General features: G+C 53.7%; 1 protein-coding gene across 1 annotated transcript; it reads right to left on the reverse strand.

Moving 5' to 3' along the window:
* Positions 1-406: 406 nt before the first annotated feature.
* ZNF623 (zinc finger protein 623) lies at positions 407-11,366 on the reverse strand. The gene is made up of 2 exons (XM_053930131.2): positions 11,207-11,366; positions 407-4,110 (listed from the first exon to the last, which is right to left on the reverse strand). Exon 2 carries the CDS (start codon positions 4,038-4,040, stop codon positions 2,523-2,525), a length of 1,518 nt encoding a protein of 505 aa, XP_053786106.1. The 5' UTR covers positions 4,041-4,110; positions 11,207-11,366; the 3' UTR covers positions 407-2,522.
* Positions 11,367-14,376: the final 3,010 nt, after the last annotated feature.

The raw sequence follows: 14,376 nt of genomic DNA on the forward strand, positions 1-14,376 counted from the left end.
TATATTTGGAAAAAAAACCTTTGATCTGGAAAAGAGTCGTGCAAATCGGTAACGAGAAGACAAACCACCCGATTTAAAGTGGGCAGAAACTGTGAACAGACACACAAGGGTGGTCCCAAAGGGCGCTGTGCGCACGGAACGATGTCCGTGCTCGCTCAGCACGAGATGCAGATGGAGCACACTCCACTCAGTGGGTTAAATTTGAGGGGTGACGACACCAAGTTTCGGTGAGGTTGTGGAGCACCCGGAACCGGGACACACAGTGGGAGGAGTGTAAAGTGCTGAGGTCAGTGTGGAGAAGGTGTTAGCAACTTATTATAAAGTTAAAAACGCAATTATCTTATAACTCAGCAATTAAATTCCTAGTCATTTACCCAAGAGAAATAAAAAGTCATGTCCAAATAAACCCTTTTACACAGATGCTCATAGCAGTTTTATTCATGGAGTCCAAACTGGAAATGCAAATTTCTATCAACAGACGAATAGTAAGTGGTGGTTTATCCACACAAACGGGACACGGCAAGGAGAAAGAGCTGCTGCGACATGTGAGTACACGGGGTCGAGTCTTTAAAACATGCCCAGATGGAAGAAGTCAGACACACGAGATTACATATCATATGCATCCATTTATATGAAGTCCTAGAACAAGCAAAACTCATCTACACCGACAGTGGTCACTTGGGGCTGGGGTGGGATTAGCTGAGAAAGGGCAGAAGGGAACTTCTGGGCATACACTAAAACTCTATACACTTGGAACAGGTGTTTTACTGTGTGGAAGCTGGACCTCAACAGTGCTGACTGAATGGTCTGGTAATACCCATGTCCGCAGATCTAATGGTGCATCTTCCAGACACAGAGCTGGAGGCCCTTTGTGAATGATTTACTGCCCGAAGCCTTCTAGGGCTGCTGGGGTTTGCTAGGAACTCAAAATATGCTTTCAAGGGGGGAAGAAAAAGTTGTTTTATGCAATTTCAAAAGAGGTTATCTTGGTTAATGTTCGGAAAAGGAAATGGTCTCACTAGGCAGTTACCTGCTGTGTAATAAAACTCGTCTGCTTCTGAACAGCCCGGCTGAGGTCAGAAGTTGCAACAGACTGTTCCTTCTTTTCCAGCTGACAAATGTCTACTTATCACTGTAGAGCAGTTCAAATGCTACTTCTTCTGGGGAGCTGTCCCCGACCCCCCCTGCCACGCCGGTTCTCTTTTTGCCTAAGCTCCTGCACAGCTGGGAATGTGCATCTCCTTCCTCACTTGCTCCGCATGGTGATCAGTGTCCCCGCCGGACTTGGAATGACCTCAGGCTGGATGGTGTCTTCCTCATCAGTTTTGCCAGGACTTCGCATTGTCCTTATAGGTTATCACGTCTCCAAATAAATGACAAAATAAGCCCAAGAGCAGGGAAAGTGACGAGTTGAGTTCAATCCCGGAACTACTGAGACAGATAGAAGTTACGTGGTGCACTGGAGTGAACCAGAAAGATGCACAGACCACTAACTGAAGACCGTGCTCCCAAAGGCAAGTGTGTGGTCATGGCTGAGCTCTAACTGCAGCAAAAATGAGGGCCCTGGGCTCACGCTGAACCTTGCCTGAGACTTCTGGCTTCAGGGAAAGCAGGAGACATCAACCAGGCTAAGAACAAAGGTACTTCCAGAAGACCAGTAGATCACAGGACAACAGTGACCAAATCTAAGGTTTGAAAACAGCAGGGCGGAAAGGACAAAAACACGAGAGGCTCCACTCACACATATTTGGGGTTTGCTCTTTATTGTCCTGTGCTGGATGCCAGGGATAAATCAATCAATCAGGTATGACAGTTGTCCTCCAATCAGAAGTGTAATAAAGAAAGAGAGAGAAAACATACCCAAGTAAGTGCAGTAACAGAGGTGGGAACCCAGCGGCAGCACAGAGGAGGACGGGTCCTGACTCACAATGAGGCGGAAACCTGGGGAGGCGAGCAAACAGGGACACAGGCCAGGAGGCAGGGGCAGCTAGAAGGGGAACGTCCACTAGTGTTGTAACGCCAACTCCGTGTCAGGGATTAAGTGAGAGACAAGCCCTTGGGGTGGATGCGGCAGAGGGGGCTGAGAATGTATCCTAAGGACCGTGGGGAACCAAACTGGTTTTAAATGAGAAAGAGTTCTCCAACTTGCCTTTCTGATAGATCAAAATTTGCTACATCATATCCTTTAAAGGAACAAGATTAGACAAACAGCTCTCCTTTAAAGGGATTTAACTCAGGGACGAACTGTAATTGTGCAGTCAAACACAGAACCCTTTTCCAGACCTAGCTCCTGGCCCCAAACTGTTCCAGCTCAGAGTCAGCTGTCCAGTCAGGCGGCTATCCCAAAGGCACGCGTCCCTAGCCAAGGACAGCAGTCCACTGCCACAAACAGTAGGTGGGAGCCCACTCATAAAGCAGCGCCACCCATGACATTGGGAAAAGCTGACATGTCCAAAGACACCGAATAAGGACTCAAGCCACTCCCCTCCAAACATCACCCGCTGAGTTGGGGAGTAATTACTTTATGAGTTGCCTGTATGCTCCCCCTGACTTACAGACTTCTCACCCAAATGTATGGCGCTCTTACTCAAGGGAAGTCCTTCGTGGTGAACACCTTGACTATTTTTAAAGTTTGGAGTAGAACTGAAATCTTTCCCGTACTCACTACATTCATAGAGTTTCTCTTCGCTGTGAATTTTCTGGTGCTGAAGGAAGTTGGACCTCTGAATGAAGCCCTTCCCGCAGTAACTGCACACATAGGGCTTCTCCCCGGTGTGGACGATCTGGTGGAGCAGCAGCTTGGAGCTCTGGATGAAGGCCTTCCCGCAGTCCTTGCACTCGAAGGGCCTGTCCCCAGTGTGGATTTTCTGGTGTTCGGTGAGGTGAGCTTTCTGGAGAAAAGCCTTCCCACACTCCTTACACTCGTACACCCTCTCTCCAGTGTGGATTTTCTGGTGTCGAATAAGGTATGAACTCAGAAAGAAAGCTTTCCCACATTCGTTGCATTCGTAGAGTTTCTCTCCAGTGTGGATTCTCTGGTGCTGAGTAAAGTTTGATGTCTGGCTGAAGCGCTTCCCACACTCATTGCAAACATAAGGCCTCTCTCCAGTGTGGATCCTCTGGTGCTGGATGAGCTTGGAGCTCCGGATGAAGGCTTTCCCACACTCACTGCACTCGAAGGGCCTCTCTCCAGTGTGGATCCTCTGATGTTCTATGAGGTCTGAGCGGTGACGGAAGGCCTTTCCGCATTCCTTACATTCGTACTGCTTCACTTCCGTGTGGATCTGATAATGCCGGATGAGGCTTGAGCTCCTAATGAAGGATTTCCCGCACTCATTACATTCATAAGGCCTTTCTCCAGTGTGAATTCTCTGGTGTCGGATGAGTAATGAACTCTGACTGAAGCCCTTCCCACATTCTTTGCATTCAAAAGGCCTCTCCCGGGTATGAACGCGCTGGTGTCGGATCAGGTCTGAGCTGTGGCAGAAGGCTTTCCCACACTGAGTGCACTTGAACGGCTTGTCTCCCGCGTGTGCTCTCTGGTGTTCAATGAGATCCGCATAGTGAGTGAAGTCTTTCCCGCAAGCGTTACACACATAGAGTCTTTCTCCGGTGTGAACGTTCTGGTGCTCAGCAAGGTGGGAGCTCTGGCTGAAGCTTTTCCCACACTGGTCACATTTGCCAGGTTTCTCCCCAGTGTGAGAAGTCTGATGTCTAACTAGGTCTGAAGGAAATGGGAAGCTTTTGCCACAGGTCTCACATGGGTGGGCTTCCTCTTCTATAAGCTCTCTCTGAAGTATGAGAAGGTTGGAGCCCAGAACTGGGCCTCCGCCTGAGTCACTGCCCACCTGGGTGGCCTCTCTGGTTTGGATCTTCCAGTGTGTAACTGTCACCTGCTTGAAAGCTCTCTCCTGAGACAGGGAGCTCCGAATGCTCTGCCCTTCCAGGTTTCCCAACAGCCCCCCTATTCCAGGTTCAGAGACCGCCCCAGACTCAGCCTCGGGGGTGGGGGGCTCCATCACTGTTTCTGACATTGTCATATGTGGATTTCCATCCTCAGAAACTCAGGCTCCCGGGTCATCTTCTCGTCACCAGTTCTTACATCAGAACCTGAAATAAAACAGAGTAAGATCACCTTTCCCCCTCATTGACAGACAGGAGTCTGTTGCAGCAGGTGGGGATAAAACATATCCAGAGAAGGAAGTCTGTCCTCTGGCCACACTCGTGACCCAACATGTGGCTGCCACAGTGCTCATTTTACCTCCAAACAGCCTCCCCGACTTGGGAAGGCTTCCTTGGGCACCAACATCTAACTCCAGGGGACAGACTGGTCTGGTGGCCAGTGGGTAGGGATATGGCTTGGACCATCAAAATCAAGATGTATTTCCAAAGAAACACAAATGTATCAACCTTACCACCTCTTCACTGTGCCTTGTTCCTTCACACTGTCCCCCTCCCCCACTCTGGTCCCACGGTCAGTGGTGTCACTCGTTTGGGCCTGCACGTCCAGACCATCCTCTTGTGTACCAACCCTCACGCCCCTGCCCTTTTCTTCCTCTGTCAGATGCGTGGGAGAACCCCACTCGGGTGGAATTCCACTTGCTTCCTGTGTTGGATTCGCTGCTGAGCTCTGAGAGCCCTAACTCTCCTAGGAGACCACTCCTGTTTTTAGTCTCTTCTCAAGTGTCCGCCCTCCCTCCTCTCTCAGCTGACAAGCAATGAGATGAGAGCATTCACTTTCTCCCACACCTACCAACCCACCCGGTCTGTTCCCACACCGTGCCTGCCCTGTGACCTGAGTTAAAGTGTTCTTGACCCAACATACAGCAAACACCCCCATCTGTGCACTAAAGCCACCCCGCATCTGCTCGATGACACCGAGCCTGCCCTGCACAGCCCAGAGTGGACGCTCACAGCAGCACTGTTCACCACCACCCAGGACTCCGACAACAGGGACCCCAGACGGGCTGTGGCACATCGCGAGGAAGCAGAGCTGCCGCCCCCGAGAGCACACAAGCACCTGACATGCTGCTGCACAGAGACACCAGGCACAGGGTTCACAGCCTCTGACTCCGCTTATGTGAAGTTCAAAAACAGAACTGGTCCACAGCAGGGGACTCAAGACAGTGGTGGCTCCAGGGTGTCCGAGTGACACCCTCCCTGCAGCTCTGGAATTCTCGCCCTGGGACCTGCCTCCTGGCAGAAGCCTGCAGCCCCCAAGGCTGTGCCCTCTCCTGGGAAGTCCCCATGGACTTACCTGTTGTTGTGTAACAACGCACCACAGGTGGAGGAACAGAAAGCACACACCTGTCACCTCAGTGCTGCAGGCCGTAAGTCCAGCCCAGCACGATGGGGACTGGGCCCCACATGTCGCCCAGGCATCTGGACACTCTGGGAAATCCAGTTTCCAAACTCAGATTGTTGGCAGAACTCGGTCCCACACAGGCGTAGGGCCATGTCCGCTTCTTTGCTGGCAGCTGGCCCTCAGGGCTACCTGCTCTTCCAGGCAGGAACTCACTGATCCTTCTCTGCCGTGTCTTCTGTGACCAGCTGCAGAAAACCCTGCTGCCCAAGGGCTCCTATGGCAGCTGACTTGGCACCTTAATTACAGCCACAAAGCCGTCCACAAGCGCTGGGAGGTGTGCACGTTAGGGGCTGGGAATCTTGGAGCAACCCCCTCACCCCAGCAATGCCTGCCCTGGGATGGGCCGCGGCATTTGGGACCCACCACCCAACCCTGCCTTCCTCCACAGCTCATCTTCTGAGAGCCCTCCCAGATGAGTGTGCACGTCCTGGGGAAGCGCTGCTGTCCGCCTGAGGCCACAGCCCAGTCGGCACAGAGCACGCCTGGCCAGGAAAGGCTGCCCTCCACGGGCGGCTCTGCTACCGCCAGAGGCAGGTTCTGCCTGTCTAAAGAGTGTTTGTGTGGAGTTGCACAGCGTGCTCTCTTTGGTGTATCTCTCTGCAAACTGTGCCCATTTTAAAAATAATATTTTAAAATTTTTATTTATCTTTAGAGGGGAAGGGAGGAAGAGAGGGAGAGAAACATCAGTGTGTGGTTGCCTCACACACCCCACAGGCATGTGCCCTGACTGGGACTCGAACCGGCAACCCTTTGGTTTGCAGGCCAGAGCTCAATCCACTGAGCCATACCAGCCAGGGCCCATTTTTTTTTTACTGATGCACATCTCACACACTATAAAACTCACCACTTTAAAATGCATAATTCAGCATTCCCTGGAATGTTCCTGTGGTGGTGAAGCCGTCACCACTGCCCAGCTGACTCCTGACTCTCACCCAGCAGTGTCTGCTCACGCTCAGTGCGCCTCTAGAAGCCCCTCCCCCACTACAGGGACCCACCACAGCCACCGTCCACCTTCCCTGGCTCAACGCCAGGCGGTCCATAGTGAGGGGCTGTGAATGAAGCTGCTGTAAAGACTCCTCCCCATCTCCTGGTAGACAGGCCCTCGTTTTGTGGCAGCGGGACTGCTGGGTCACAGGTCCCTCACTGCTGCTCTGTAGTGGTCCCTGCCAGGGCATGTCTGCAAGCTGAGGGCCAGCAGCTGGTGGGTATGGGCTCTTCCCCTTGCTAGGTGGGTGCCTGCGTGTGGCAGCCCTGGTCGCCCAGCCCATCACTGGGCGACAGAGACAGCGTGGGGAAGCTGGGACTGAGTTGAGCCTGTGACTGTGAAGCTGCACCGGCGCCCCTGCAGAGCCTGGCTGGCGTGAAGGGCGCCAGTGGGGTCAAGAGTGGCAGAGGCTGCAGATTGCCCAGCGTCCCTGCTTCCTAAGTGACAGCGATCTCACCTGAACTTTAGGGGGCACAGGGCTGCTTAGCCAATGACTACATGTCCTAGTGTCCCCTGAGGCCAGGTGTGACCACGAGACGGAAGTCCAGCAGGGGGACACGGACAGAAGGCATGTGTGCACACGGCCTGTTTCCTGGCTGGGAGGACACGCGGAGGAAGCACAGCAGCCTGCGGTAAGAAGGAACAGGAAAAAACGAGTATCTCATTGGAAGCATGTTTCTGAGTCTGTTAGAGCAATGTGAACCCAGGCTGGAAAAGGCTAGCGGACTCCCTGGCTGTTCAAGGCGGGCACAGCCCCGCACAAGCCCACCTGCAGGCCGCCCGTCAGCCGGCCGCACCCTGCAGCCTGTGCAACCACGGCCTCATGGCCCTCACTGAAGATGCCCCTCTGGTGAAAGCCCACTAACCTGGCCTAAAACACCTTTCTCCTGTTTATAAGAATTCCTTTTAACTAGTTATCTTTCAAGATATAAAGGTAAATTATGCTAGCTGAGAAAAAACTTTAAAATGACCACTTAACATTCTCACCCTGGTTTTCTGCACCATATTTTGTAAAATCAGAATTACTCAGTATTATATCCCATTTTGCTTTACTTTTTAGTGGTTACAAACGTAAGCTACATATTGTGGAAATGTTTCAAACAATAAACAAACGTGGGAAACAAAGTCCCCAGCAGGGAAACAGGCGAGGGCCGTCAGCTGCGCACCGCACGGCCCAGCCGCTGCGGGAACCACCACCAGCTGGCTTACGTGCACGCACAGCCCTTCGAGCCAGGCGGGCCCCACGAGGCCCAGCATCCCCAGCACCGGCCCCATCCCCCTGGCCTCCTTCAGGGTCATCCTGTGGATGGACGGCCAGGGTGCTCTCGGTGGCATTGCTGTCACAGGCATTCCGTGAGTCCTTCGCGACTGAGCACCTGTGTCTTGAGGAGGACAAGGTGAGGGAGGCATCTGCACTCCTCCAAAACGGATGAGGCAGGTATTACTTCTTTCACTTCATTTCACAGATAATGACACGGGGACAAAGACACTCAACTACCCAAGGTCATCGAGCCAGTAAGTGGCCGAATTAAGGTCCAAATCCAGGTCTGCCTGCCTGCAGTGCTCGTGCTCCCATTGTGAGGGCCTTCCCTTCCCAGGTGGGATCTGTCACTGACACAGAACACTTTGCTTGGATCAGCTGAAATTAGAGCTCAGGTAAGCATGCATTACCCTGGCCTGGAGCTCTGTTGATTGGAGCATCGTCTCAATACGCCAAGGTTGCGGGTTTGATCCCCAATCAGGCACATGCAAGAATCAACTAATGAATGCAGAAATAAGTGGAACAACAAATCGATGTTTCTCTCTCTTCCCCCTCCCTCTCGCTAAAATCAACAAATAAAATTTTAAAGAAGTAAGCTTACATTTTAAGCCGTGTTATTTTTCTTAATTTAAAAACCAAGAACATGCCTTGGCTGGTGTGGCTCAGTGGGTTGAGCACTGGACTGTGAACCAAACCGTCACTGGTTGGATTCCTAGTGGGGGCACATGCCTGGGTTGTGGGCCAGGTCCCCAGTAGGGGGTGCGCTAGAGGCAACTGAGAGATGTGTCTCACATCCATGTTTCTCTCCCTTTTTCCCTACCTTCATCTCTCTACAAAATAAATAAAATCTTACCGAAAGAAAGAAAAGGGAAGGTAGGCCCTGGCTAGGGGGCTTACTTTGTTGGAGTGTCGTCCTGTGCACTGAAAGGATGCAGGTTCGATCCCCGGTTGAGGCATAATTTGTCCAAGTTTCTGTCTCTCCTTTCCTCTCTCTCTAAGATCAATAAACACATCCTCAAGTGAGGATGAAAGGGGGAAATAGGATGTTGGTTTGTTCTGAAAGTCACTGGTATCTTCAGATTTTTGTGTATAAAATGACTGCTATACTACCTGAAAACAGCTTGCATCTGATTACAAGAACAGAGCTTCAGCCCTGGCTGGTGCGGCTCAGTGGAATGAGCACCGGCCTGTGAACCACAGGGTCGCCACCGGATCGATTCCCAGTCAGGGCACAGGACTGGGTTGTGGGCCAGGTCCCCAGTAGGGGGCGCAAAAGAGGCAACCACGCACTGATTCTTCCCTCTCTTTCTCCCTCCCTTCCCCTCCAAAATAAAATCTTAAAAAATATATATATACCTTCAGATACATGTATGTGCCTCTTATTTTCATAATTTTTTAAATTCAGAGGAAGTTTCAAAGTTAAATATACCTTGCTTTGAATAAACATTCACCTAAAAATTAGCAATCTTGCCCTGACTGGCATGGCTCAGTGGGTTGGCCGTTATCCCATGAACAGAAAGGTCACCGGCTGGATTCCTGGTCAGGGCACAGGCCTGGGGTGGGGGCCAGGTCCCCAGTTGAAGGGTATGAGAGGCAACTGATTGGTGTTTCTTTCGCTCATCAATGTTTCCCTCCTTTTCTCTCTCCCTCCCTTCCCCTCTCTGTAAACATGAGATAAAAATCTAAAACAGTAAAAATAAAATGAACAAAAGGAAGTAACGCTACACCAGACTTCTGGTCCATGAGGTACTGGGCTAACATGGCCTACCCTCCTGTTATAACAGGAGGGATGGCATGTAACATGCATCGTCTACATGCACAGCTGGTGTGGAGGGGGCGGGCAGTCCCGTGCTGCAAAAACAGCAGGCGCTGAGCCTGGGTGCAGTCCCGAGAGGCTTGTGGGGGGCACTAGAAACTGTTCTCACATCGCAAAGTAAAGGGGCATTATGGCTGGGGGCCTCAGGTCCCTTGCGGCCTAAAGGAAGGAAGCAGGAAGGTTTGCTTCAGCCCTGAATCTAACAAGAAAAGAGCAGCAGGGCCCTGGCGCCACATGGACTGGGGCTCCTGGAGAACGCACGCCCCAGCCTGCCCCATCCGAGATCAACCTGGGCCCCGCCCCTGCAGGAGGGAGGGAACGGAGGACCTGGCCTGTGCTTTCCTTGCTTTCTTGAGTCCTCACCACAGCCATCTATGAGGTTCAGAGCGGTGACCACTCAAGGGCACACCAGCTGCTGGCACCGTCTCCTCCTGCCACCCCACCCCACCCCAGCTGTTTGGCTTCTGCTCCCTGGCTCTGCCCAAGGGTGCCAACAATCTTCTCTCTTGACAAGTCTAGTGTCCCTTCGCCTGTCATCGTCCATGACCAGAGCCAGCACTGCACATGCCTGACAGGTCCTTGAACTCTTCCCAGGAGTCCTGCCCATTCTGGGTCAGCTACTTCCCTGACCATCGCTTCCATCTCTCGCTCCTGAATGCCGTCTGGGCCTTCTCAGCTCTGCCCCCTCCACCTATCCTTCCCAAGACCTTCCCAGGAGAGTCAGGAATCCATCACTGTCAGTCCAGGAGAGAGAGACTGGAGTGCGTGTGGAGGCTTGTGAAAAAACAAGCCACCTCTCCCCCAGTCTCTGTTCGCATCCCCCATAAAAGGGACAGTGTGGTTATTGCCAGTATTAAGATGCTGTTACAATGTTACAGCCATAACAGGGACAAAAGGTCCATCTCTGTGGACAGGAGCAAGGTATGCCTGAGAACTTGGTTGGACCGCATCTCTCAGATCCCTCTGTCATTGATTGGGACTGGACCTCAGGGGAAAAGAAGGGCTGCAGGGTGATTATGAGCCTGAGCTCAGCGGACAAACTATTTGAGTTCAAAGCCCGCTTCCGGCTAACATCCTCGGGAAATAAGTCTCAGGGGACCCTGAGGTCCCCACGACCGTGATGCGGACAGTGTGTGATGTCCCTGACATCAGAGAGATGGCCACCGGGATTGATGAAGACCTCTAGAGGCAGGGAACCTTCAGGAAAGAGCTAGGACCGCGCCGCCAAACCACCTCTCCCCACCAGGCAACTCTCCTTCAGGCCCGAGGGTGGGAAGAAGTTTTGTTCGGCCTATCTTCCCGTCCACGTCCACCCGCCGGGGTAGGTGCTGCTCTGCACCTCCTCCAGCACAAAGCAGCTCAAGGCCCCGGCCCCCAGCCAGCGTCTTTTGCAGAGCTCCCTCGGGCTCCAGGGAGAGGAGGCTGGTTTGGAGCAACAGAAGGGCTACCCGACCATGCCTCCTTCCCCCACCCCAGGCCACCGCAGGGGGTAGGAGGCAGGAGGCTAGAAGGTCCACGGCTGGGTGGGTGCTCCTGGAACCCGGGAAGGAGCCAAGAGAGTGGAGCCGGAAATTTACCGACATGACGTTCCTTAGAGAGAGAAGCTGAGGGCCACGGGCCGGAGTGGCAGCCTGGCAGGTCGGCCTTGACGGTTGCTTAGAGACCGCTCCTCCAGGCTCAGGCACCCCGACACCCCTGCGGGGCAGGCTCTTCCGCCCCGCCCACCGGAGGGCCCTACTGCCCCCGCCCGCGGCCCGAGGCCCGGACCGCGCCACTCACCCGGCGCCCAGCGGCGAGGAGACGGCGCGCGCCGCATCTAGATCCCCGGCCGCCGGCCCCGCAAGCCCACCGACAAAGCCCGCAAGGCATCCCGCACACCGCGGCCGGAAGCCGGCCCCAGGCCCCGCCCTGGGGACTTCCGGTTCCGCCGTTGGCTTGCGGAGGCCCGACCGCCTCTGGGTGGTCTGGATTACAGCCGGGCGCGGGAGGGGCGAGGAGGCAGTGAGCAGCGAGCGGCGGTCGCAGCCTGCACCCGGCACACCAGAGCGTGGCGTGTCCCCCAGTGTAAACGAGGGGGTTAGTTTCCGGTGAGCTGTCAGTGCCGACGCTGACGCCTGGCGCAGCTCAGGCGCGGCCGCTGAGGCCCATGCCCGCTCAGTGTTAGTCTGTAACCACGACCTCTAGACCTACAAATAACATGCTTAAGAGGAATGTGAATTATTTGATAATGCAAAATGTACAAACATTACGAACACTACGCTAGTACGTGAGGACCTCTGAAGCCACGAACTGCTGCATAAAGATGTAATAGTCTCTGTCTAGATGGCGACTATACCGCTGGCGGCTTTGGAGCCTCATTTTCTCCCCTTCCCTAGGCGGTTCATCTGGGCAAGCTGATTAGAAACATTGGCTGTGCCCTCGTAGCAAGGTGTAGCCAAGAGGGGGAACCCAAATAGGGATTTGTAATGGAGTCCAGAAGAGCTTGGAGATAATTGGCTCCACATCCCAGGGCTACACCTGTCGGAATGCTGGCGGCTGTGGCCAATTGTGGGAGGAGCTGGAAATGGTGCAGCAGAGAAAGGTTGGCGCTGGGATTTAAACCCAGGCCCGACATCCACAGCCGTTTGGTGTCTTTTTGGGGGAGACCACACATCTTTTCCGGGACCAGGTGGCTTGGGCGTGAGTTAGGACCATGTGGCTTTGCAAGTGCTCCCTCTTGCCATGTGGATGGTGCCTGGAGCCTGAATCACGGACTTATACTTCTTTCCTGAGATACAGTACACCATACTGGGCAGAGGGGGAGGGAAGAACTGTGTGCATTTGTGGGTTTCTAAAGAATTTTAGTCTGTATAACTTTTAAATAAATAATAATTCCTTTTCTTTCTACCAATCTCTGGCATCGAGAGACATCTTTCCTCTGGCGGCGGGCAAAGCGAACCTAGTACGGGGGAGGAACCCCCCAGAGAAAAAAAGGGGGGTCTTTATATTGTTCAGCACCCCCCCACACACCTGTTCTATAACACCCTGGCCCGGTGGCTCAGTCGGTTGGGACATCGACCCGCACAGCCGAAGTGTTGCGGGTTTGATGCCCCCCCAGTCGGGGTGCATGCAGGAGGCAACCGGTTGCTGTTTCTGTGTGTGTGCTTCTCTTTCTGTCCCTTCCTCTCTAAAATCAATGAAAATATCCTCCAGTGAGGATTAAAATAGAAAAAGAAAAAAAGCCTGGCTGTTCCCTCCTCATCCCTGCCTGCGAGTGGGAACCCCCATCCCCGCCGCAGTCTGTTTCCTGTGCTCTCTCGAGCCATTCTCCAAGCACTGCCCTGCTGCCCCCCGGAAAAGCCTGCTTCTCTAAGTACGAAATCTTCTCAAGCCCTCTTGGTGCGTGCGTGTGCGTGTACAGCAAGTCCGCACGAAAACCACATTTTGGGTGAGGGTCCACCCTGCTCCTGCAGGATGACCGCAGCAGAAAAGAAGCAAGAAAAAGGGCCGTCCTCACCACTACGAACTGCCGCTTCCTTGGGCAGGACCAACTGCATGTGAAGGAAGAAAGCGACAACTCATTCCGGAAGCAGTGTCTTTCCAACACCAGTCAGTTTAAAGGTCAAACAACTGCAAATGTCCCTGGCCCCTGCACCAGTCCTCTCTGTCTTTCTTTTTAAGACACATTTGTGCCAGAGCCAAGCACAGATCCTGGGGAACAGGGGCGCCCATGAGCTTGTTATTCGAGGTCCTCTGCAGTGAGGGCACAAGGCACCACTGACCAAGTCTTCAGTGGGATGTGAACTGTCAAAGGAACAGGAGCATCTGGGACAGGGTTCTTAAGCCTGCCCTCAACAAGTCTCCAGGAGAACCTATTCAAGTTCATTCCCTAGTCTACTCAGACACGCAGAACCAGAACACTCACACCCAAAACCCATCCTCTGTGCCTCAAGCAAGCATCCCAGGTGAGCCAGAGCAGGTAAAAAAAAAGGAGGGACCTAACCGCCTACACAAGGGAGGAGGGGCCTGAGCGCACACCCTCGGGAGTCGGGGTGGGAGGCGGGGTCAAAAGCTGGCAAAGGGGCGGGGCCTGAACACGTGAGCGAAAGGGAAGCTGGGCCTGTGGAGCAGCTTTAGGGGAGGATTGAGAAAGAGGCGAGGCCTGAGCCGTGGCTGGGTGTTGGGCCTGTGTGGACAAAGGAGGCACACTTTGGCTGGTCCTCTGGGCTGGACATTCGTGGGCGTGCGCTCAGTCCAGTGCAGATGCGGCTCCTGGACCACGCGGGCCTACCTTGGGTGCCTGCTGGACCCGGGATGGATCCGGACCAGCCCGTGGGTTCCATGTCCGCTGCGGTCCCTGCCCCGCAATCCGGCCCGTGCTGCGGCCACCACCAGCGGCCAGGCCCAGACAGCATCACTCGGCTTCTCCAGCCAGGTCCGCTTGGCACCGACCCAGCTCCCCGGCTTAATTAACTGTTAATAAGCCGCACATGTGCAGGGAATGCGGCCGCGCCATCATTCCCTTCACGCTGAAGCTGCACCGCCACCAACGGGTCCACAGAGGCGAGAAGCCCTTCAGGTGCGAGTGATGTGGAAGGCCTTCAACTACAGCATCCTCCTCATGCAGCACCCGCAGTTCCACAACCGGGAGAGGCCCTTCCGGTGTGCGAGATGCTGGAAGAGCTTCATCAGGAAATAAAGCTTCAGAAACCATCGCAAATCCCACTCGCGCATTGATGCAGTTTGGACCTCAGCCAGTTAAGCTTTGAGAGAAGCAGCTGCAGGGGAGAAGGCTTGGGACCCGCTCCACGTCTCTATAAAAATGAAAGGGCCCCCCAGGATGATGGCCCAGGGCCAGCAGGGCAGCGCCACAGCAAGACTAGCCCAGGACAATTGTAGTCATCATTTGGTTCTGGCGTTTTCTTTTCAGGCTTTTTCTTTTTTTAAATAATGGCTTTATTTATTTATTT

The sequence above is a fragment of the Desmodus rotundus genome, chromosome 8 (genome assembly GCF_022682495.2).
Source record: "Desmodus rotundus isolate HL8 chromosome 8, HLdesRot8A.1, whole genome shotgun sequence".
Classification (NCBI taxonomy): domain Eukaryota; kingdom Metazoa; phylum Chordata; class Mammalia; order Chiroptera; family Phyllostomidae; genus Desmodus; species Desmodus rotundus.

What these genes read in the sequence shown, in the direction of transcription:
- ZNF623 (XM_053930131.2), bottom strand. Translation starts at nt 4,040, where the DNA reads ATGACAATGTCAGAAACAGTGATGGAGCCCCCCACCCCCGAGGCTGAG.